This window comes from Scyliorhinus canicula, chromosome 13 (genome assembly GCF_902713615.1).
Source record: "Scyliorhinus canicula chromosome 13, sScyCan1.1, whole genome shotgun sequence".
Classification (NCBI taxonomy): Eukaryota; Metazoa; Chordata; class Chondrichthyes; order Carcharhiniformes; family Scyliorhinidae; genus Scyliorhinus; species Scyliorhinus canicula.
In genome coordinates, this window is record NC_052158.1 from 66,633,098 (window position 1) to 66,654,989 (window position 21,892).

The 21,892-nt window shown below is 47.1% G+C and overlaps 1 protein-coding gene and 1 non-coding gene across 3 annotated transcripts in view; both read right to left on the minus strand.

The window, feature by feature from the left end:
* Nucleotides 1-2,734: 2,734 nt before the first annotated feature.
* On the minus strand, nucleotides 2,735-2,934 carry LOC119976874. Its single transcript, XR_005463037.1, has one exon. It is a non-coding gene; the product is annotated as a U2 spliceosomal RNA (small nuclear RNA).
* Nucleotides 2,935-13,514: 10,580 nt separating this feature from the next.
* The window catches only part of hdlbpa (high density lipoprotein binding protein a), a 115,934-nt gene continuing 107,556 nt past the window's right edge, over nucleotides 13,515-21,892 (minus strand). Inside the window, exons 26-28 of one of the 2 annotated variants that reach the window (XM_038816178.1) lie at nucleotides 21,768-21,884; nucleotides 20,109-20,237; nucleotides 13,515-13,661 (exon numbers count right to left, since the gene is read on the minus strand). In XM_038816178.1, coding sequence (XP_038672106.1) covers nucleotides 13,572-13,661; nucleotides 20,109-20,237; nucleotides 21,768-21,884 — 336 coding nt within the window. In that variant the 3' untranslated portion in view covers nucleotides 13,515-13,571. The remainder of the gene's footprint in view (nucleotides 13,662-20,108; nucleotides 20,238-21,767; nucleotides 21,885-21,892) is intronic. The other variant, XM_038816179.1, reaches the window with a different exon arrangement.

The window sequence follows — 21,892 nt, forward strand, 5'->3', positions numbered from 1 at the left end:
CGGAGTCTGAGTGGGGGACCCCGATCGCGGGCCAGGCCACCGTGGGGGCACCCCCCCCCCCGGGGTTCGATCGCCCCCCCAGGACCCCGGGGGCCTGCTTGCGCCGTTGATCCCACCGTTCCAGAGGTGGTTCAAACCTCGGCGGTGGGAGAGGCCTCCCAGCGGCGGGACTTCGGCCCATCCGGGCCAGAGAATCGCCGCAGGGGCCTCTCCGATCGGAGTAGCGAGATTCCGCCGCCGCCTCTTCCCGGGTGGCGGAGAATCTCTGCCACGGCGGGGGCGGGATTTTAGGCGGCCCCAGGCGATTCTCCGACCCTGCTGGGGGTCGGAGAATTTCGCCCCTTGTTTATAAAATATCTCTTTAAATGTCTACTACTGCTTCGCCACTGTCTTACCTTATTTTCCCAGTCCACTTGTAAAGACAATTAGAAGGGCAAGACTAGTTTCAGACCCACATCATCTCACCCTCAAACTGAAGTGAAATTCTATCCTGTACCTCTTGCCGACAGGAAACTTTACTATGATGTAATTAATTAATCCTTACTATAAAATGTATTAATTAATCTTGGAGAATAGCCAATGTTGTGCCTTGGTTTACGAAGGGAAGCAGGAATAATCCAGGTAATTATAGGCCGGTGAGCCTGACGTCAGCGGTGGGGAAACTGTTGGAGAAGATACTTGAGGGACAGGATTTATTCACATGTGGAAGTGAATGGACTTCTTAGTGATAGGCAACATGGTTTTTGTGCAGGGAAAGTCATGTCTTATCAACTTTATAGAGTTTTTTTAAGGAGTTGATAAAATTAATTGATCTCATAAAATAAATTTCAAGTGCCCAATTCTCTTTTTTGTTCCAATCCAGAGCAATTTAGCATGGCCAATCCACCTACCCTGCACATCTTTGGGTTGTACGGGTGAGACCCACACAGACACTGCGAGAATGTGCAAACTCTCCATTCAGTGACCCGGGGCTGGATTGAACCCGGGTCCTCGGCGCTGTGAGGCAGCAGTGCTAACCACTGAGCCATCGTGCCGCTGACAAAATTAATTGATGAGGGAAAGACTGTGGATGTCATCTACATGGACTTTAGTAAGACCTTTGACAAGGTCCCTCATGGCAGACATGGTACAAAAGATAAAGTCGCATGGGATTCGAGTGTGCTAGCTCGATGGATAAAGAACTGGCTTGGCAACAGGAGACAGAGTATAACAGTGGAACTAGTTTTTCAGAATTGAGATCTATAACTAGTGGTGTTCCACAGGGATCAGTGCTGGGACCACTGTTTGTAATATATACATATAATGATCTGGAGGAATATGTAGATGGTCTGATTCGCAAATTTGGAGATGACACTAAGATAGGTGGAGTTGCAGATAGTGAGGTGGGCTGTCAGAGAATACAGAATATAGATACGAAAAAGAAAATACTGGAAAATCTCAGCAGGTCTGGCAGCATCTGTAGGGAGAGAAAAGAGCTAAAATTTCGAGTCCGATGACTCTTTGTCAAAGCTAATAACAGAGAAAGTGGGAAATATTTACACTGTGGAGTGAGAATGAAAGATGAGTCACAGCCACAGAACCCCAGGGAAACCGGGTGCTAATGGCCACAGAAACCAAGGGGAAAGAGTGCTAATGGCAGTCCCAGAGAGAACAAAAGATGTGAAAGGCCAAACAACAGAGAAACTATCAGAGGGTGAACTGTAGATGTGGGGGGAGGGGAAGGTGGAAGCAAAGAGGAGAAAGGGTAAGGAAAGGTGGATAAGATGGGGGGAGGGGTTAATATATATTAAGACAGAGAAGAAATGGTAAAAGACAGTTAAAATGAAATGGGATGAAAACAAATGGGTCGAGGCGAGGTAGAGCTAATCACCTGAAGTTGTTGAATTCGATGTTGAGACCAGAAGGCTGTAGCGTGCCTAACCGGAAGGGGAGATGTTGTTCCTCCAGTTTGTGTTGAGCTTCACTGGAACATTGCAGCAAGCCAAGGACAGATATGTGGACCTGGGAGCAGTGTCTTGTGTTAAAATGGCAAGCAATGGGAAGGTCAGGGTCCTGAATGCGCACAGACCAAAGATGTTCAGCAAAGCTATCACCCATTCTGCGTTTGGTCTCTCCAAGTTGGAAGAGATGCAAGTGAAACGCTGCTTAACCTGGAATGAGTGTTTTGGGCCTGGGATGTTAAGCATGGAAGAGGTAAAGGGGCAGGTGTTACACACATTCTGCGATTGCTTGGGAAGGTGCCATGGGTGATGGGAGAGGTCCTGGGTAACGTGGAGGAGTGGACTATCTCAGAGGGAATGGTCTCTGCGGAATGCTGACAGAGGGAGTGAAGGAAGATGTGTTTGGTGGTGGCATCACGCTGGAGTTGGCAAAAATGGCAGAGGATTATGCTTTGTATATGAAGGCTGGTGGGATGAAATGTGAGAACGAAGGGGGCTCTATCCTTGTTCTGGGAGGGAGGGGGTGAGGGTAGTTGCGCGGGAGATGGACCGCACACTGTTGAGGGCCCTGTCAATAACTGTAGGTGGGATGAGTTAAAGAAGTTGTTGAGAAATAGAATGAGTTCATCCAGGCGGAGGCGAGTGGTGGTGGATTGGAATTGTCTGGGCCTCTTTTCGAGAAAGAAGCCAAGAGCTCTCAGGCCATCCTGATGTGGGATGGAGGTGTAGAGAGATTGCACACCCATGGTGGATAGAATGCGGTTAGGGCCCGCGAACTAAAAGCTGTCAGTATTTTTTATTACTTTATCTGAGTTACAAAGCCAGAGCTCAGAGTGTGGACAGGGGCAAACCCCTAATCCAGCTCCTTGCCTGCTCCAAAATCCAATTCAAATTGAATCCAATTCATGGTCCCCACAAGAGAGACATACCAAATCTGAGCCAAAAGGCAGAGCAGATGCTACACTTGATCTTAGCCAAAAGGCCAAGAAGCGATCAAAAGCTGTCAATACACGCAGTGCATTAGCGGATTCCCGGATATAGGTGGGGAGGGAATGGACCAGAGGAGTGAGGATGGAGTCAAGAGGAAATAAGTTCGGTGGGGCAAGATAATGCTGACGCAATGGGCCTGTCGGGACAGTCCTTTTTGTGGATTTTGGGAAGTAGGTAAAAGCGAGCTGTCCGGGGTTGGGAGACTATGAGGTGGAAGCTGTAGGAAGAAGGCATCAGGAGGAAATGAGGTCGTTAACGGTGTTGGAGATAATGGAGATGTTCGTGATCTGGTCATGGTCCAAGGGAGATAAGAGGAAGTACCTGAGAGTTGGCGCTCAGCCTCTGCGAGATAGAGCTCAGTTCGCCAGACGACAACAGTACCCCCTTTGTCGGCAGGTTTGATGACAAAGTCAGGGTTAGACTTGACGGAATGAAGAGCAAAAAGTTCGGAAGGAGGATGGAATGGGTGAGGGGACAGAAAAATTAAGACGGCAAATGTCCCATCGACAGTTCTCAAATGAAAAGATCAAGGGCAGGTAATTGTCCGGGGCGGGGGGGGGGGGGGGGGGGTCCACTTGGAGGCACATGAAAGGATCTATTGCATTCGCTGCTCCCATTGCGGTCTCCTCTGTCGGAGAGACCAAACGCAGACTGGACAATCGCTTTGCTGAACATCTTCGGTCTGTGCGCATTCAGGACCCTGACCTTCCCGTTGCTTGCCATTTTAACACAAGACCACATGCCTGTCCTTAGCCTGCTGCAATGTTCCAGTGAAGCTCAACGCAAACTGGAAGTTTCTAGTCTTTCTCCATACAGATGCGGCCAGACCTGCTGGGATTTCCCAGCATTTTCTCGTTTCAGATTCCAGCATCAGCAGTAATTTGCTTTGATACAGAATATAGATAAGATTGGGACAGGATTTTAAAAACTCAAATACTGCAGGTGGGTCGCGGAGCAAGCTGTTGTGGCGTTCCTGATCATTGGAAGAAGTCCCCAACGGCTGCAACCAGCTTTGAAGAATGCCAGCTAAGGGCAGATCCCAATTGGTTGCAGTGTTTGAGGGCTGTGTGTCGGTCACCGCGTGCACGTTTGGGGGGGGGGGGGGGGGGGGGGGGGGGGGGGCGGCAGCACGGACATGGGCTGATGGTCATCCACGTGGGTGCGTGATGCTAAGTCATGGCCCCACCTTGGAGCTCAGTTCTGGTGTTTATGCTCTGCTCGTTCCCGATCATATTGTGCTACTTCAGGAAGTGGTCATCAGTCTGTGACCGGGGTGGATGGAACTACTGGACAGCGAGAGGTTTATCAGCAATGAATATCGATCAAACAAGGCCTGTCAATACAGCTCTCACATCAACACTGGGAGAAACCTAGTGTCATCACTTTGTGTCACCACTCTCTGGAAACCAGGAAGTGCTTTTGGTGAGATTGGAGATTTCATAGAACATACAGTGCAGGAGGCCATTCGGCCCATTGAGTCTGCACTGACCCATTAAGCCCTCACTTCCACCCTATTCCCCTAAACCAATAACCCCTCCTAACCTTTTTGGGCATTTAGCATTGCCAGTCCACCACGCTTTTGGACTGTGGGAGGAAACTGGAGCACCTGGAGGAAACCCACGCAGACCCGGGGAGAACGTGCAGACTCGGCACAGACAGTGACCCAGCAGGGAATTGAACCTGGGATCCTGGCGCTGTGAAGCCACAGTGCTAACCACTATGCTACCGTGCTGCCCAAAATCCTGACTTGGATGTTTGGATAGTGCAATGCAGTGGAACCTGTAAGAAATAGTGTGACATTATATGTGTTTGACAAGTTACTTCATCCAAATTCAGGTATGAATCATACAGTAAATGGCAGAACCCTTGGGAGAATTGACAGGGGGATCTGGGAGTACAGTTCCATGAAAGTGACAATGCAGGTGGATTAGGTAGTCAAACAGGCATACTTGCCTTCATCGGCCGAGACATTGAGCATAAGAGTTGGCAGGTCATGTTACAGTTGTATAAAACTTTATTTAGGACACATTTGGAATACTGCATGCAGTTCTTGTCAAACACTACCTAAAGGACGTGGATGCTTTGGAGATGGTGAAAAGGTTTACCAGGATGTTGTCTGGTCTGGAAGGTGTTAACTCGGATTATTTTTGTTGGAAAAATGGAGGCCGAGGGGAGACCTGATTGAGGTCTACAAAATTACGTGAGGTATAGACAAGGTGAATAGTCAGCTTTTTCTCAGTGTTGAAGAGTCAATTACAAGGGGGCAGCGAGGGATACAAGTTTAGGAGATGTGCGGAGAACGTTTTTCAGAGAGGGTGGTGGATGCCTGGAATGTGTCCCCAGCAGAGGCTGGCACAATAGCAACATTTAAGATGCATCTCGATGGACACATGAACGGGTAGGAAAAGGAGGGATACAGATCATTTGGGCCACAAATAGCAGGTCTAAACAAGGAACCTGGATCGGTGCAGGCTTGGTGGGCCGAAGGGCCTGTTCTTGAGCTGTAATGTTCTTTCTTATGTCTCATTATACATTACATCACGGAGTCTAAAGTAGCCTGTTCCCTGGTTGCTTCCAGAACAGTGTTCTAAGAAACTGTCCCTAATATTACTCCATGAATTAATTGCAAGGGCAGAGGCTCCTCCACAGCTCCCTTTGTATCCCCATATCATCCCTTCTGTCCTTGACCACAGACATAATCTAAAGAGCCTAGCCTAAGCAGTGCAACTGCCTCCTGGCGCAATGTGTCCAGGTAACACCCGCCCGACCTCATAGCATTGTAGCCAGGATGACCAACCATCCTGGATTCTCCAAGATTGTCGGGGAATTTGGCTTATTATCCTTCGTTCTCGGTGTACCCAACAGTGAGGGAGGAGGCTGCTCAAGGCCTTCTCCTGTCATTGCCTGAGCATCTTTGGTGTCTGTATATGGGCAGCATAATGCACTGGTGCAGACATTAAGCCAAGAGGGAGCAGCGGCACTGACCAACATTCTGTTTGGCTTCAACAGGAGGGTGGCTGGGTTTGGGGGCGAGTCAGAGGCTCCAACCTGTCGGTGAATGCACTGAAGCCCAACTTGGAGTGGGGGGTTGGGGGCAGTGGCACTTACTGCAAATGTGATTGCTGTGGATCACACTGGCCTTCATCAGCATCCACCCACTACAGCTGCAACACCAGCTTTATACGTTTTAACTAATTATGTGAATTTTAAAACAAAATCACTCCATGATTATCTGTAATTATATTATGGAGTTTAACTGGTTACACCAAATTTAATACATTGGTACCAGGGACAAAGTGAGGGGTTGAGGGGTGGGGATGCCCCACCTCTCATGTCTTCGTGCACCACTTTCCTCTGCGCAACATGATGAGTAAATTAGCTGAAGGCTAGCAATGGAGAGCTTGCGCTAAATAGCATATTGGTGATGATGTAAAGGAGTTTTGGTTCCATAATTGAATTAGAGTACACTATGATAGCCAAGTTGTACAATTGTTACTTTTACTCAGCATCCAAAAAACCTGCCTGCTTACCTATCTGACATTCATACATTCACGTGGTTCTTAAGGGAACTTAAAATGTACAATCAGGAAATGCAACCCCATTGGCCAAAAATGGGGTTAAAGCTAGTTTTCCACAAATCAATTTGGTGTAAATTGACTTCAGCCGTGCTTCATGGTTCTTTCCCTAATTCCAAGTACATTCAACTGTTGTACCATGGGGTGACTTCAGACAGCCATGGATGCAGGGTGCAGTACAGGCATGCACTGGACATACTGCACAGGTGATGTGGAGATGCCGGCATTGGACTGGGGTGCGCACAGGAGCTGTGCTCTGAAAGCTAGTGATTCGAAACAAACCTGTTGGGCGTTAACCTGGTGTAAGACTTCTTACTATACTGCAGAGGGTGAATGGCAAATTTACCACCTTTAAATCATAGCAAGACGTCCAGTTTCAAGGTATGTTACTTTATCAAAGTTCAAGGTGCGAAAGGTAACATCCAAATTATTTAATGAGTTCCTGCAGAAAATACGCCGGCAGGCATTGAAAGTGATTTTCCAAAAACATTAATTGCATGTCAAAATGCAAAGGAACCCAAAACATTGAGAGAAATGCTGGTAATTCAGCAGACCTTTCAGTCAATGGAATTTTAATTAGGTAAGCAGATCGTTGAGTTTAAGATTTTCCCCTCCATAAACTGGGGTAGTAGTTTAAACCGGCATTGGGAAGGTAAAGACTACGAGAAGGATGCAACATCTATGGCTAACTAAGGAAGTTAGGAAGTTCTTAAAGTATAAATTTTAGTACCCAATTAAGGGGCAATTTAGCGTGGCCAATCCACCTAACCTGCACATCTTTGAGTTGTAGGGGTGAAACCCACGCAGACACAGGGAGAATGTGCAAACTCCACACAGTGACCTGGGGTGGGATCAAACCCGGGTCCTCAGCGCCTTAGGCAGCAGTGCTAACCACTGTGCCACCATGCCACCCCAACTAACTAAGGAAGTTAAGAATGGTGTCAAATTATAAAAGGTATGGGAGTATGAAAATACTAAAACTATAAACACAGGCCAGTAAAAGCTGCAAATATATAAAGAGTAGCAAAGTGAGGAGGGTGAGACTGGGGAATTAATAAGCAAGAAAATGGCAGAGACTTTGAACAACTATTTTGTATCTGTCTTCACAGTCAAAGACTCAAAAAGTACCCCTAATGGAAAACTGGGTAAAAAGGAGGGAGGAACTACAGTCATGATCACTGGAGTAAAAGTACTAGGAAAGCTAATGGGACTAAAGGCTGACGGGGCGGCTTAGAGGAAATGCAAAAGGAGTGGCAGCAGATAGTGGATACATTGTTTGTAACCATCCAAAATGCCCTGATCTTGGAATGGTCCAAGTGGATTGGAAAACTGCAAATGTAACACCACTACACAAGAAACGAGACAAACCAGAAAACTACTGGCCAGTTAATCTAATATCTGTCATTGGGAAAGTGCTAGAATCCAACATTAGGAGCAGGACATTTAGAAAATCATAATACAATTGGGCAGGGTCAAGAGGGTTTTGTGAAGTTGTGTTTGTCAAATTTAACAGAGCTCTTTTAAGGATGGATAAAGGGGTACCAGTAGATCTCCAAGACATTTGATAAAGGTGCCACATAAAAAGTATCTGCACAAGGGCTCATTGTGTTGGTGTTATTAGATTACAATAAACATAGAGGATTGGCTAACTAACAGGAAATAGAGCTGGAATAAATGGGCCTTTCAGATTGGCATAGTGTAACCAATAGTGTACAGGAATCAGTATTGGGGTCTCAACTATTTAGGATCTATATTAATGACCAGGAAAGACCGACTCCACAGCAGCCTGATTTTCTGATGATACAAAGATGGATAAGAAACAAGTTGAGAGGAGGATAGAATCTGCAACGGTTAGGCAGGTTACACGTGTGGGCGAAAGTTTGGTCAAAAATGTATTGGTAGGAAGAATAGAAAAGCAGAATATTTAAATGGAGAGAGGCTACAGAATGCTAGAGTACAAACAGATCTGGGTGTCCTTGTACATGGGTCAAAAAATTAACAATAATAATCTTTATTAGTGTCATAAGTAGGCTTACATTAACACTGCAATGAAGTTACTGTGAAAATCCCCATGTCACCAGACTACGGCACCTGTTCGGGTACACTGAGGGAGAATTCAGAATGTCCAATTCACCTAACAAGCATGTCTTTCGGGACTTTGGGAGGAAACCGGAGCACCCGGAGGAAACCCACGCAGACACGGGAAGAACGTGCAGACTCCGCACAGACAGTGAGCCAAGCTGGGAATTGAACCCGAGATCCTGGCACGGTGAAGCAACAATGCTAACCACTGTGTTGCCCATGCAGTTACGGCAAATAATTAGGAAGGCAAATGAAAATGGAATATAAATACTCATTGGAGTTTAGAATGAGAGATGATCTTATTAAAATATACAGGAGCCTGGATATTTAATAGGCTAGACACCAGGATGACGCTTCTTGCAGGAAATAGAGAATGGGGGGGGGGGGGGGGGAATGGGGGGTTCAGCAGTTACACAAGGGATTGCCCATTTAATATTGAGGGGAATAATTTTTTTCATTCAAGAGCCATTAATCTTTAGAAATTTCTTAGAGAGCATTGGAGACTAGATCGTTGAAATATTCATGTTTTCCGATCTACAAAAAAAGTCATATGGGGGACAGGCAGGAAAGCGCAGTTAAGATCTGCCACAATCAGATCCGCCAAGATCTTGTTGAATAGCAGAGCAGGCTTGATGGCCTACTCCAGCCCTTATTTCTTTGATTTTATGACAAATGGTATGGAAAACAGCCAGCGAATCTCAGATGTTCCACATAGCTGGAGATGAAGATAGGTGTGTGTAAGCTACCTGTCAAGGGAACTTTGCTTGATAAATGCATGTGCATTCATTCAGCTATCTGACTGATAGTATAGAAGGAAATCAAATACCCGCTGGCTAAGCATTTTGTGGCACATGGGTACCAGAGACTATGGGAACAAAGTGATTCAGCAATGTTGAAGTACAGGTCAACCATGATCTAATTGAACACCAGAAACAGGTTCAAAGGGCTGAATGGCCTATTCCTGGTTCTATATGTTTGCTTCAGCCACATCAATGTGGCAAATGAAATCTAATGCAGAGAAGTATGAAATGAAGTAAAGACTATGAAATAAAGGACACCATTCTAAAGTGGTGCAGCAGCAGAGGGGCCTGGGGTATATGTACCCAAATTGTTGAAGGTTGTAGGGCAGCTGAGAAAGCAATGAATGCAGAATCCTCGCCTTTACGAGGCAAAGAGAACAAAAGGAATGAACTTACAATAAACCTTGATGAAACCCTGATTCAGTGTTTTACTGAAACACTTTCGGTAAGCAGGGATGAGGGACATCAGTTGATAGATTGGAGAAGCTATTCTTAGAACAAAAGGTTGAGAAGATATTTAATCAAGGTACTCAAAACATGAAGACTGGACAGATGGAGAGAAACTGTTCCCATTGATAAGAGTCAACAACCAGAGGACACAAATTTAAAGTGATTTGGAAGAGAACTAGAGGTAACTTTTTAAAAATATAAACACAGCGAGTGGTTAGGATCTGGAATGCATTACCAGGCAGTGTGGTGGAGACAAGATACAATCATGACTGTCAAAAGGCAAACAGAACTGAAAAGAAAAGAAATTGCAGGGACACGAGGAAAGGATCAGGGAATGACACTACCTCAAGAGCACCTAGAGAGGTTGCATGACATGACAGACAAATGGTCTTCCTCATTCTATAATTTCAAGTAAACTCAGTGACTGTTACCAGCTAAAAAGACAACTTAACATTACCTGTCCAGCCATGAGATGTTTGGTGGCCAACAAAGTCTACACTGGTGGATTATCCTTTGCTCCATCCATGTAAACTACTAAGACCACGCCAGGAAACTGGGTGAATGATAATTTCACATTGTTGTAGTAGCCAGTCTTTACAAAACACAGGTGCACAGTCCAGAAATACTAGTTATTCAATTTTTTTATTTTGGATTTATAAAATTCCAGTGTCATCCATATCTCCTATACATTTGCATATCTCCATTCAGAATTAAGGCCAATGGGTCTTACATGGAAACTGCTTGTTCTTTGTATTGCATCAACATGGAAGACTTGAACAGGTGTGAGCAGTGAAAATAGGCCTGTTTCTCAAATCCTTCATTACTATGTCAACAGGGCAGGGGTCAATAGCAGACAAGGAAAATGGCATTGGAACATTGATGGTTTGAACAAAATGACAAAAGAAGGTACCTAATGCATGAACATCCACTTTGAAAGTAAGCTGGACCTAAAGTGTGCCATCAGACCAGCAACACTGGCCGCGTTGTGTTCTGCTGGAGAACTTAGTACCAAATATGCACCCTGGTGATCTCGGTACATTATTGCTACTTTGCTCCCTACTTTTAGGGGAGAGGCAGCCTTCGGCTAGCATTCTCAGCCTGCACCAGAGAAGGGAAATTGCACACTGACACCCTGAGAAGATTAGCAAGTTGTTTCAAAAGAAAAGCCAATTGTTACCCCGGGTAAATCGAAGTATTATGAAACTGAGATCTACAAATTTTGTTTAAATCTGCAAGGTGCAAACCCACAGTTGTGCACATGCAAGTACAAAAGTGTAGCTGCACCTCAGCTTTAAAGTGCCGGCAAGAGACTACCATAACTAAGAGATAGCCAGGTTCTGAGAGAGGCAGTACGTCCCTACACATGAAGGGGTCACTAATCTAACAGTTACTCATTCAGGAACCACATAATTACTGCAACACCTCCAGGTGAATTGTAGGAACACATCCTGATATTAGCTGTCAACCCGTTCTTCTGGGGGTTTTTAAAAAAAAAAGAAAAAAAAGGCCAATTTACTTTTCCTTCTGGTTTACACACAACACGACAGGAATGCTCAAAAAAATAGCTCATTCTGATTTGAGGGAACCAAAGATTATCACGAAAAACTCACAGCGAAGTGGCTGGGTTTTCCTTTAGCTTGGCAGAAAACACACTCGAAAATAACTTGCAAACAGAAGTCGGAAACTGAAATGGCTTCAACTCACTGGACTGCAGGTCCTGAGGCAAAGTTTATTTCACAGTGAAGTGAGACGATGAGGAGCCAGTGACAAAAAAGGAGAAAAGTGAAAATTAAAACAGATCATCTCAATTTTCAACAGATTAGTGTTTTTGTAACGTTTTCTTTGTCCTTGAAGATTTCAACAAGTTCAGTTTCTCAACCCATCCAACCCAGAAGGATGATGAACTGTGCCCATCACCACCCTCCCCGCAAATTCATGAAGGTAGCGAGGACCTAGTCACTGGAAGCAGCTTTACTGATGGTTGGGGTGACACAAGCTATAAATAGGAGATGCACTGTACACTCTCCAGTTATGCAGTCTCCTCTCCCCTTCCCCAACCCATTGAGCATTCTGTGCTGTGCAAGAGGGTTAGCCAAACTGGCTGTGGATTAACCCAAGTGCACGATTTATTTAGAGCCAAAATGTGGCTAATAAGATTTATCAGCCTTGAGTATTGGCTCAGAAGCTGTAGTGTTGGTGAGGGAATTGCATTCTCCTCTCCACTGGCCCCCTCTCCCCCCACCGCCACTTCTTACTGTTCAACGTGGGCATTCTCACCTGCATGAAAAAAATAAATTCCAATTTAAAACAGGAACATTCTCTTTCCCCTTCACGGTATTGTACACATCAAAATGCAAGGTGGTGTGTGCTGTACATTGACATTAGAATGCACACATTCTAGAAGTTAGATTCTCCCAAGCTCTTTGGAATTGATGCACTGAAAGGCAGAAAGTCATTATCATGCATGTGAGATATGTATAATATATACACACACGTGCACAAAACTCTGATAATCGAGTGCCTTTTCTGTACACGGAAACACTACACAAAGTTCAGGGTAAACAAACATGTCATTCTAATTTGTCTCAGGGGTTTCTCAATGGAACCAAAATTTCTCATTCAAAAAAATTAGGGAAGGGATAAACCCACCACTTCAGGGATCTTTGCAGTAGGAGCAGGCTGCATCTTTTGAGGCCTCACCCTTCATGATAGTTCATCAGTTACTGCCCTGGCTTTGTGCCGTTTGCAAACAGCAAGTCAGCCAATGAGTCTTTGGCTGTGGGACAGTTTAAGAGAATCCATTTGGCTTGTTTTAGCATTTTTTAAAAATCCCCTCAGTGCTCATTTGCTGTTGGCCCTGTTATAAGTAGAGCTCCACGCTGAACTCAAGGGTTTATTCACGGCCTCATTTTTGGACAAAGCAATATCAGTGTGTGCACGATGGCCTATCCCAGAGACTGGACAAGGCAACAGAAGCCGTGAATGTTGAGCGACCTGGAACAATGGCCAACGACAGAGTATATTTAATAGGGAGGAACTTTAAATGAGGTCAGTCTACATTAGCTGTGTGTGTTACAACTCGACCGAGATTGCCAACCGGATTCACAGCCAAGTTCCAAGTGTGGGTGTTAAAATGAGTTTAAGAGCTGTATGGCAATTGGCAGCTGGAGGGGTAAAGCAATTGCACTCAACCAGGAAAAGTGCAAAGGCAGACAAAAGGATGCTGGCTCCAGGGGGAAATCAGGAGCCACAATCCCTTCCAGTCTTTGCTTCAAACTCCTGCAAATGATGACTCAACTGAAATAAACTGTGGACCAAGTTGTGTGCCCAGCGAGCAGTTTGGATAAACATCGCAATTTGGGCCATTGCACTGAACAGGTCAGCAGTCGATTCAAAGCCAAGCTGTTTTCAAACAGAGTTGTGTTTATCGGGGTTTGTGGAATGCCGTGGGGTTTAGTGCACGCAATTGCGTGGTTATAAAATGAGGCTCACAGATATGGCCTTCAATCACGGCAGTGGTGTTTTTGGAAACGATTGTGACAAAGGAAGTCATTTTTGCTACGCTAATTACTTGCTAGGCTGCTGAATTGGAATCAAACAGGAAGCACATCTTGGCAACCCAGCAGAGGGGGAGGTGGGGGCAGGGTGTATGCATGGGGTGGTGGGGAGGTGGGGAGGTTGGGGGGGGGGGGGGGGGGGGAAGGAGGGTGGAAATTGGAGCTGCTTCTTCCAGCTCAGAATCTTTTCGGTCCCCACGGTGAAGTCTTTGGAGCAACCGGAGCACCAAAACTTGGGAAATCTTCAGAGCTACTCATATCTGGAGCCTGAGGAGATAAAGGAATTCAAGTCACTTAGCAGTTCAAAAATAAATCACAAAGTGTTCCACATGTACTAAACCATGATGCATGATAATTAGAAAATTAAGACTTAACACAGGTTCAAATCCAGACTACAGGAGGTTTCCTCTCTTGGGCAGGAACATAATGGCTTCATAGTCAAAATTTCAGATCTGAAATCTGGAAGTGCAGCCCCTGGTTTCAAAACGGGCCCAGTTGGAGATGGAGGCAAAGGATTCAGAAGACAACTCACTCAAAAATCTTCATGGCTATTGTGTGGTGGCAGCACAGTGGTGGAGTAGTTAGCACTGCTGCCTCACAGCACCGAGGTCCCGATCCTGACTCACTGTCCGTGTGGAGTTTGCACATTCTCCCATGTCTGCGTGGGCTTCACCCCCACAATCCAAAGATGTGCAGGGTAGGTGGATTGGTCACACACTACCCATACACACCACCCACACACCCCCACCCCTCCACACACGAGGGCCACAAGATTTTTAGGAAGCTGAGAGGGGGAGAATTGTCCAGGCTTGTACTCCATCACATCTGTCCCAGTGAGTGTGCGGATTTCATAGAACATAGAACAGTACAGCACAGAACAGGCCCTTTGGCCCTCGATGTTGTGCCGAGCAATGATCACCCTACCCAAACCCACGTATCCACCCTATACCCGTAACCCAACAACCCCCCCCCCCCCCTTAACCTTACTTTTTAGGACACTAGGGCAATTTAGCATGGCCAATCCACCTAACCCGCACATCTTTGGACTGTGGGAGGAAACCGGAGCACCCGGAGGAAACCCACGCACACACGGGGAGGACGTGCAGACTCCGCACAGACAGTGACCCAGCCGGGAATCGAACCTGGGACCCTGGAGCTGTAAAGCATTTATGCTAACCACCATGCTACCGTGCTGCCCGATGCTTGAGATTGACATACTATACGTTATTGGTATGCGGAGTTACCAAATACTTGCATGGAGAATGCCTGGCTGGAAACAGAGTTATGAACCCCAATGGAACTGGTCAAGAGTTCAAGAGGGAGAAAGAAATTTGCAAGAGAATGAAAAGAAATGTGAAGCATTGTAACAATTGGGCTGAATAGCAACCCAATAATCCTTCCGTTGCTTCAAAATGATTTTACTGCTGTCTTTTTTTTAAATGACAATTATTGAAAACTAGCCTTTTAAAAAAAAAACTGATAAAATATTCATATTGCCCCACCAAGCTCTAGCACTTGAAGTCCCATTTCCAGGTTAATGGAGACAGCTGCAGAGTGACTTTATCAGAATACATAGAAGGGCTGCCTTGGAATCAAGTCTACTATGATAGAGACTGGAATGGATATTTTCACATATTCCTGTAATCCTACAGGGGCTGTCAGGACTTGCAGCCTCAAGAGGTGCAGCTCTTTGCATCCCATGTACTCAGTTAAACAAGATGGTTAAGAGTGAAGATTCTTGACTTCCGGTGGCAACCATGGAGGAGTAGGTTGCATATTCGATAGCTCCCACCTGAAACGGACTTTCGGACCTTATTACCCCCCGACTTTTATCGGACTTTAGGGGATAGATCGGTGTAGTAGATGATATTAAGAAGGATTCCCCCTCTGATGTATGGCTAATTGGACTACAAGTGGCCGTGTGAAAAGACTCAGCCCGAATAGAATGAAGCAGTGCGGCGCAGCATGGCGGAGGGTCAGGACCAGGGAGCAGTGGCTCAGTGATCTAAGGAGCAGCAGATGACGTTCTTTAAGGACTGTTTCGCTGAGCTGAAAAAAGAAACGCTGGACCTGATCAAGGCTGCGATCGATCAAGTGGTTTTGAATCAGGCGGCCCAAGGTAAAGCGATACAAGAAATTGAGCTGAAGTTGTCTAGCCAGGAGGACTATCTAACCATGATGGAGCATAAGGTGGAGGTATTGGATGAGCACAAGAGAATGCAGGAGAAGTTGGAGGACCTGGAGAACAGGTCCAGGAGGCAGAACTTAAGGATCGTTGGCCTCCCCGAAGGAATTGAGGGGTCGAATGTGGGGCATATGTGGCGAGCACGCTGGAGACGCTGATGGGGCCCGGGGCATTTTCTCGGCCCCTGGAAGTGGACGGAGCGCATCGAGCCCTCACAAGGAAGCCTAAGGCAAATGACCCGCCGAGGGCCATGGTGGTGCGTTTCCACCGTTTTCCGGACAAAGAACTAGTTTTGCGGTGGGCCAAGAAGGAGCGGAGCAGCAGATGGGAGAACAGCGAGGTGCGCATCTACCAGGACCTGGGAGCGGAGCTGGCCAAGAGACGTACTGAGTTTAACCGGGTGAAGGCGATCCTCTTCAAGGGGGGCGGGGGGGGGGGGGGGGTGAAATTCGGGATGCTGTATCCAGCGTGGTTGTGGGTTACGCACAAAGACCGACACTTTTACTTTGAGGCATCGGACGATGTATGGTCTTTTATGAAAGAAAAGAAGTTGGAAGCGTCTTAAAGGACACTTAAGTCTTGAAGGAGTTATGTGGCGGCTTTTTGTCATTCTTGTATCGGTTCAAATAAGACTGTATGGGGTTCTGGGTTAAGTATTGGGCTGGGGTGGTGGTTTGAGGGTGCTTTGTTTTTGCAGAGATTGGATGCAGAGGGGGGAGGGGAGTTCCGAAGTTGGTGCTATTCTGTGGGAGGTTGAGTTTGGTTCCAAGCGATTGTTTCTACATTGGTTTACGTTAATTTATTTTACTTGAGGTTGTTTGCTTACTGGGGACTGCAATGTTTTTAAATGGTTTACGCATGTCGGGAGAGGGGTTCAAAAAAACAAGGAGCCAGACTGTTTGGCACCAAGGGCGGGGGCTGTCTGGGTCAGCTGATTCTCGGAAGCATGGTGTGGGAGTGAACATGTGCTAAAATGGTGCTTGACCTGGGGAATTAGGTTTCGGGCGCTGTTGTGGGGGAGGGGGCTGCTTCGCTAACAAGGGAGGAACTATTATCGGGGAACAAAAGGGAGGTCGAGGGCAGTGGCTGCTTGTGGGGGAGCTCGGGGAAGCGGGGAGCGTGGGCTCTGGGCCGGCCAAAAAAAGGTTATGGCTTGTCGGCAGGGGGATGGGTGGCAGCCCCCCGTCCAGGCTGATTATGTGGAATGTGAGGGGTTTGAATGGGCCGGTCAAAGGGGCTTGCGTTTTGTGCATTTAAAGGGGCTGAAGGCAGATGTAGCAATGCTTCAGGAGACAAATCTAAAGATTATTGATCAGACAAGATTGAGAAAGGGGTGGGTTGGTCAGGTGTTCCACTCCGGGCTGGACTCGAAGACCAGGGGGGGTAGCACCATTGATCAGCAAGCGGGTGGCGTTTGAGGCTGGAAGAATTGTGGCAGATAAGGGGGGGTAGATATATTATGCTGAGTGGGAAGCTGGAGGGTGTACGGGCGGTGCTTGTAAACATATATGCTCCAGACTGGGACGATGTGAGATTTATGAGACAGGTGTTAGGCAAGATCCCAGACCTAGAGTCTCGTGGCTTGATCATGGGAGAAAACTTTAACACGGTCATTGATCCGATCTGGACCGGTCAAAATCCAGGGCTGGCCGCGTGAAGTTGAAGGTTTTCATGGAGCAGACTGGGAGTGGGGGGTGTAGACCGGTGGAGATTCCAACGGCCGAGGGTGAAGAAGTTTTTGTTTTTTTTTCTCATGTTCCTAAACATCCTGAGGCCCCGGACAACGTTTTCAAAGAATTTTATAGCAAATTATACAAGTCGTAACCCCCGCCTGGTGTAGAAGGGATGAGGCAGTTCCTGGATCAGTTGAAGTTTCCGTGGGGTGGAGGAGGACCTGGTCGAGAGGCTGGGGGCCCCGATTGAAGCAGAGGAAATTGTTAAAGGACTGGAGGGCATGGAGTTGGGCAAGGCTCCGGGGCCGTCTGTTTACCCGGTAGAATTCTATAAGAAATTCTCAAGAGGTGTTGTGCTCCCTGCTGATGAGGACTTTTAATGAGGCTAAAGAGAGGGGAATCCTCCCCCCAATGATATCACAGGCCTCGATTTCACTCATCCTGAAACAAGAAAAGGACCAGGAGCAATCTAGGTCATATAGGCCGATCTCGCTTTAGAACGTAGATGCCAAGCTGCTGGCTAAGATTTTGGCCACTAGGATAGAAGACTGTGTCGCTGGGGTGATCGGGGAGGACCAAACCGGATTTGTTAAGGATAGACAGCTCAATGCTAACGTTCGGAGGCTTTTGAATGTAATTATGATGCCCTCAGAAGGAGAGAGGCGGAGGTGGTGGTTGCGATGGAAGCGGAGAAGGCTTTTGATCGGGTGGAATGGGAATATCTTTGGGAGACGCTGGGAAGGTTTGGTGAGGGCTTCATCGAATGGATGTGATTGCTCTACCAGGCACCGGTAGTGAGTGTGTGCACGGACCGGCTGAGGTCGGGGTACTTTAAGCTACACCGAGGGGCACCGGGGCAGGGGTGCCCCCTCACCCCGTTGCTGTTCGCTCTGGCTTTTGAGCAGTGACCATGGCTGAGAGCATCAGGGAAGTGGCAGGGGCTGGTTCGAGTGGGTGGGGAGCACTGGGTTTCGCTGTATGCGGACGATCTGCTCTTGTACATCTCGGATCCGGTTGAGAGGATGGAGAAGGTTATGCAGATCTTGGGGGAATTTGGAAGGTTCTCGGGGTACAAATTCAACATGGGGAAAAAGTGAATTGTTTGTGATCCAGGCAAGGGGGCAGGAGAGGAGACTGAAAGAGCTGCCACTCAGGATGGTAGAGAGGAGCTTTCGCTACCAGGGAATACAGGTGGCTCGGAAATGGGAGGCATTACACAGACTCAACCTAACCCGGCTGGTGGAGCAAATGGAGGGGGACTTAAAAGATGGGATATGCTCGCGCTATCGCTGGCGGGGAGGGTACAGACCGTGAAAATGACGATGCTCCCCAGATTTTTGTTTGTCTTCCAGTGCCTCCCCATCTTCATTCCCAAGGCCTTGTTCAAGCGGGGAAACAAGATTATTTCGAGCTTCGTATGGGCGAATAAAACCCCGCGGGTGAAGAAGAAAATGTTGTTGGAGCGCAGTAGGGGGAGAGTGGGTTGGCGCTGCCGAACTTCTGCAACTACTACTGGGTGGCTAATATAGCGATGATTAGGAAGTAGGTAAGGGGGGAGGGGTCGGCATGGGAGTGGATGGAGGCAGCGCCATGCAAAGGCACCAGTTTGGGAGCACTGGTAACAGCACCTCTGTCGTTCTAGCCGGCCCGGTACTCCACTAGCCCGGTGGTGGTGGCGGCATTGAGGATCTGGGGGCAATGGAGGAGGTATAAGAAGGTGGAGGGTGCCTCATACTGGACCCCGATTTGCAACAACACAGGTTCGCGCCGGGCAGGATAGATGGCGGGTTCCGAAGTTGGCAGAGAGCAGGAATTAGACGAATGGAAGATCTATTCATTGACGTGAGGCGCTGGAGGACAAGTTCAAGCTGCCGCCGGGGAATGGTTTCAGATATTTACAAGTCCGGGACTTTGAGGAAACAGGTGTTGGCTTTCCCGCTGATTCCACCACGGGGGATACAGGACAGAGTAGTGTCCGGTACCTGGGTGGGGGAGTTGAAAGTGTCAGATATCTATCACGAGTTGTTGGAGGCGGAGGAGACCCTGGTGGAGGAACTGAAGGGAAAGTGGGAGGAGGAGCTAGGTGGGGAGTTAGAGGTGGGTCTGTGGGCCTAAGCAGGATTAATTCCTCCTCATCATGTGTTAGGCTCAGTCTAATGTAGTTTAAGGTGGTACACATGACGACAGCGAGGATCAGCAAGTTTTTCGGGGTAGTAGATGTGCAAGGTGTGCAGGAAGCCAAGAAAACCACGTCCATATGTTTTGGGCATGCCTGAAGCTTGGAGGAGTCTGGCAGGGGTTTGCCAAGGCAATGTCCAAGGTGCTAGGCACGTGGGTGGTGCCGAGTCTAGAGATAGCAATCTTTGGAGTGTCAGAAGACCCAGGAGTTCAGGGAGTGAAAGAGGCCGACGTTCTGGCCTTTGCCTCCCTGGTAGCCCGGAGACGGATCCTTTTAATGAAAATTAAATGAAAATGAAAATCGCTTATTGTCACGAGTAGGCTTCAATTAAGTTACTGTGAAAAGCCCCTAGTCGCCACATTCTGGCGCTTGTTCGGGGAGGCTGGTACGGGAATTGAACCGTGCTGCTGGCCTGCCTTGGTCTGCTTTAAAAGCCAGCGATTTAGCCCAGTGTGCTAAACCAGCCCCTATGGGCGGGACTGGGAGGGAATGTGGAGGGACTCGAAACCCCCGAGGTGTGGAGACCTGGATTAGTGATATGGCTGGGTTTCTCAAGCTGGAGAAAAATGTCTAGTTTACCATGTTGATGTTCATGTTATTGTTTTGTTTGTTATTGTTATACAAAATTTTGCAAATACATCATAAAAATATATTTTTTTAAAGTGAAGATTCTTTACCTTTTCTGAGCCACTAGTCCATGGAGCATCTCTCACCACAAAGCCCTTGGAGGTGGTTTTCGGTTCTTCCATGCGTGACGCTGGCTTCAGGTATGCCTGCATGGCCTCACTTTCCACAACATCTGACATCTGAAGAAGGAGGAAAGAGAGAGAGAGAGAGAAAGAGAGATTCTAAGAAATCCAAACAAACACTAGGGGGTTTGGCCAATTTAGTAAGATCATGGCTTATCTGACTGTGACCGTAAACTCTTCATTCCTGCCAGCTCTCCATATTCTTGACACCCTTGTCAATCAGAAATATAGTAAGAAGTCTTACAACACCAGGTTAAAGTCGAACAGGTTTGTTTCAAACACGAGCTTTCGGAGCGCATTTCAGAATGAGGAAGGAGCTGAGCTCCGAAAGCTCGTGTTTGAAACAAACCTGTTGGACTTTAACCTGGTGTTGTAAGACTTCTTACTGTGCTCACCCCAGTCCAACGCCGGCATCTCCACATCAATCAGAAATATGTTCTCGGTGGAAGAGAATTCCAAACATGTGTCCATAGTTTAGGCGGAGTTGCAGGGGAGTGGGCCTAGGTATGGTGCTCATTCAGAGGGTCAATGCAGATTCGATTGACCTCCTTCTGCACTGTAGGGATTCTATGATTAAAATCTTGCTCTGCTCAAGTATTGAGTTTGATTAAAATAGTGGGTACACTTCAAAAAAGTCATTCACTGGCTATAAAGTGCTCAGGGCAGTGGTCGTGAAAGGTGCTTTAACAATGCAGGTCTATCTTTTTATCAATCCAACATGTTTATAGCTCTTTATGTTAATTTACATTCTTTACAAAAGAGGTTACAATAATATAGGGAATTGACTTTAATCCAGCAGATTCTGGTTCTCCCCACTGCATTGAGGTTATTTGCCACTTGTGTGGCACTGGGATGATGCAGCTCCAGTCCACAACAATTTAACAACAATCCACATTTATACAATGACTTTAGTGAAGTAAAACATCCCAAAGGCATTTTACAGAGTGTTATCAAACTAAGTTTTACACCAAGTCACATTAGACGATAAACAAGCAACCACCAAAGCTTGGACAAAGACTCAGGTTATAATGAACATCTTTTAAGGAGGAGACAGAGAAGGTGAAGTTTAAGGAGGGAATTTAAAAGCTTGGGAATTAGATGGTTGAAGGTGCTGCCCCCAATGGTGGGGCAATGGCAATCTGAGATACACAAGCAGCAAGCAGCAGCGGCGAGCAGAATTCCCTCAATGAAGCCCAGTTTCAATAAAGCAGCAAAGTCGCTGGAAAGTCTGCTGATAGGGGGTGCAATCCAACAGCCACGCTGCGCCCAGAAGGCAGCTCACTGGGGCGCAGCACGGCCGGTAAAGTCGGAAGACCCTGCTCCTGGTATCTACCTGGCTCGCAACGCCTCACAAGATTACGTTCCAAAACAGGGCTATGTGTAGCCTTGGCCACTCGTTCCCTGCTGAGGCCCCTTAAACAACTGAGTCGTGTTGTATAGCCATGTGTTTTTCAGCACTGCGAGTGCCGGGAAACACACGACTAAACGTGCTCACTATGGGGCTTTGTTCCTATTTAATTGAATCAAGCCCAAGGTGTATCATTTGTAGATTGGCTGGCTGAGCAGCATCACTCAACTGATACTTACATATTCCTCCTCCAAGTTCAGGAGATGGTCAATAGCCTCGTCCACATTCTCGGGTAGACCAGTCACAGTGACACGGTCCAAATCTTCTGCCCCAGATGGAGGGAAACGGATGTCAACCTGAAACA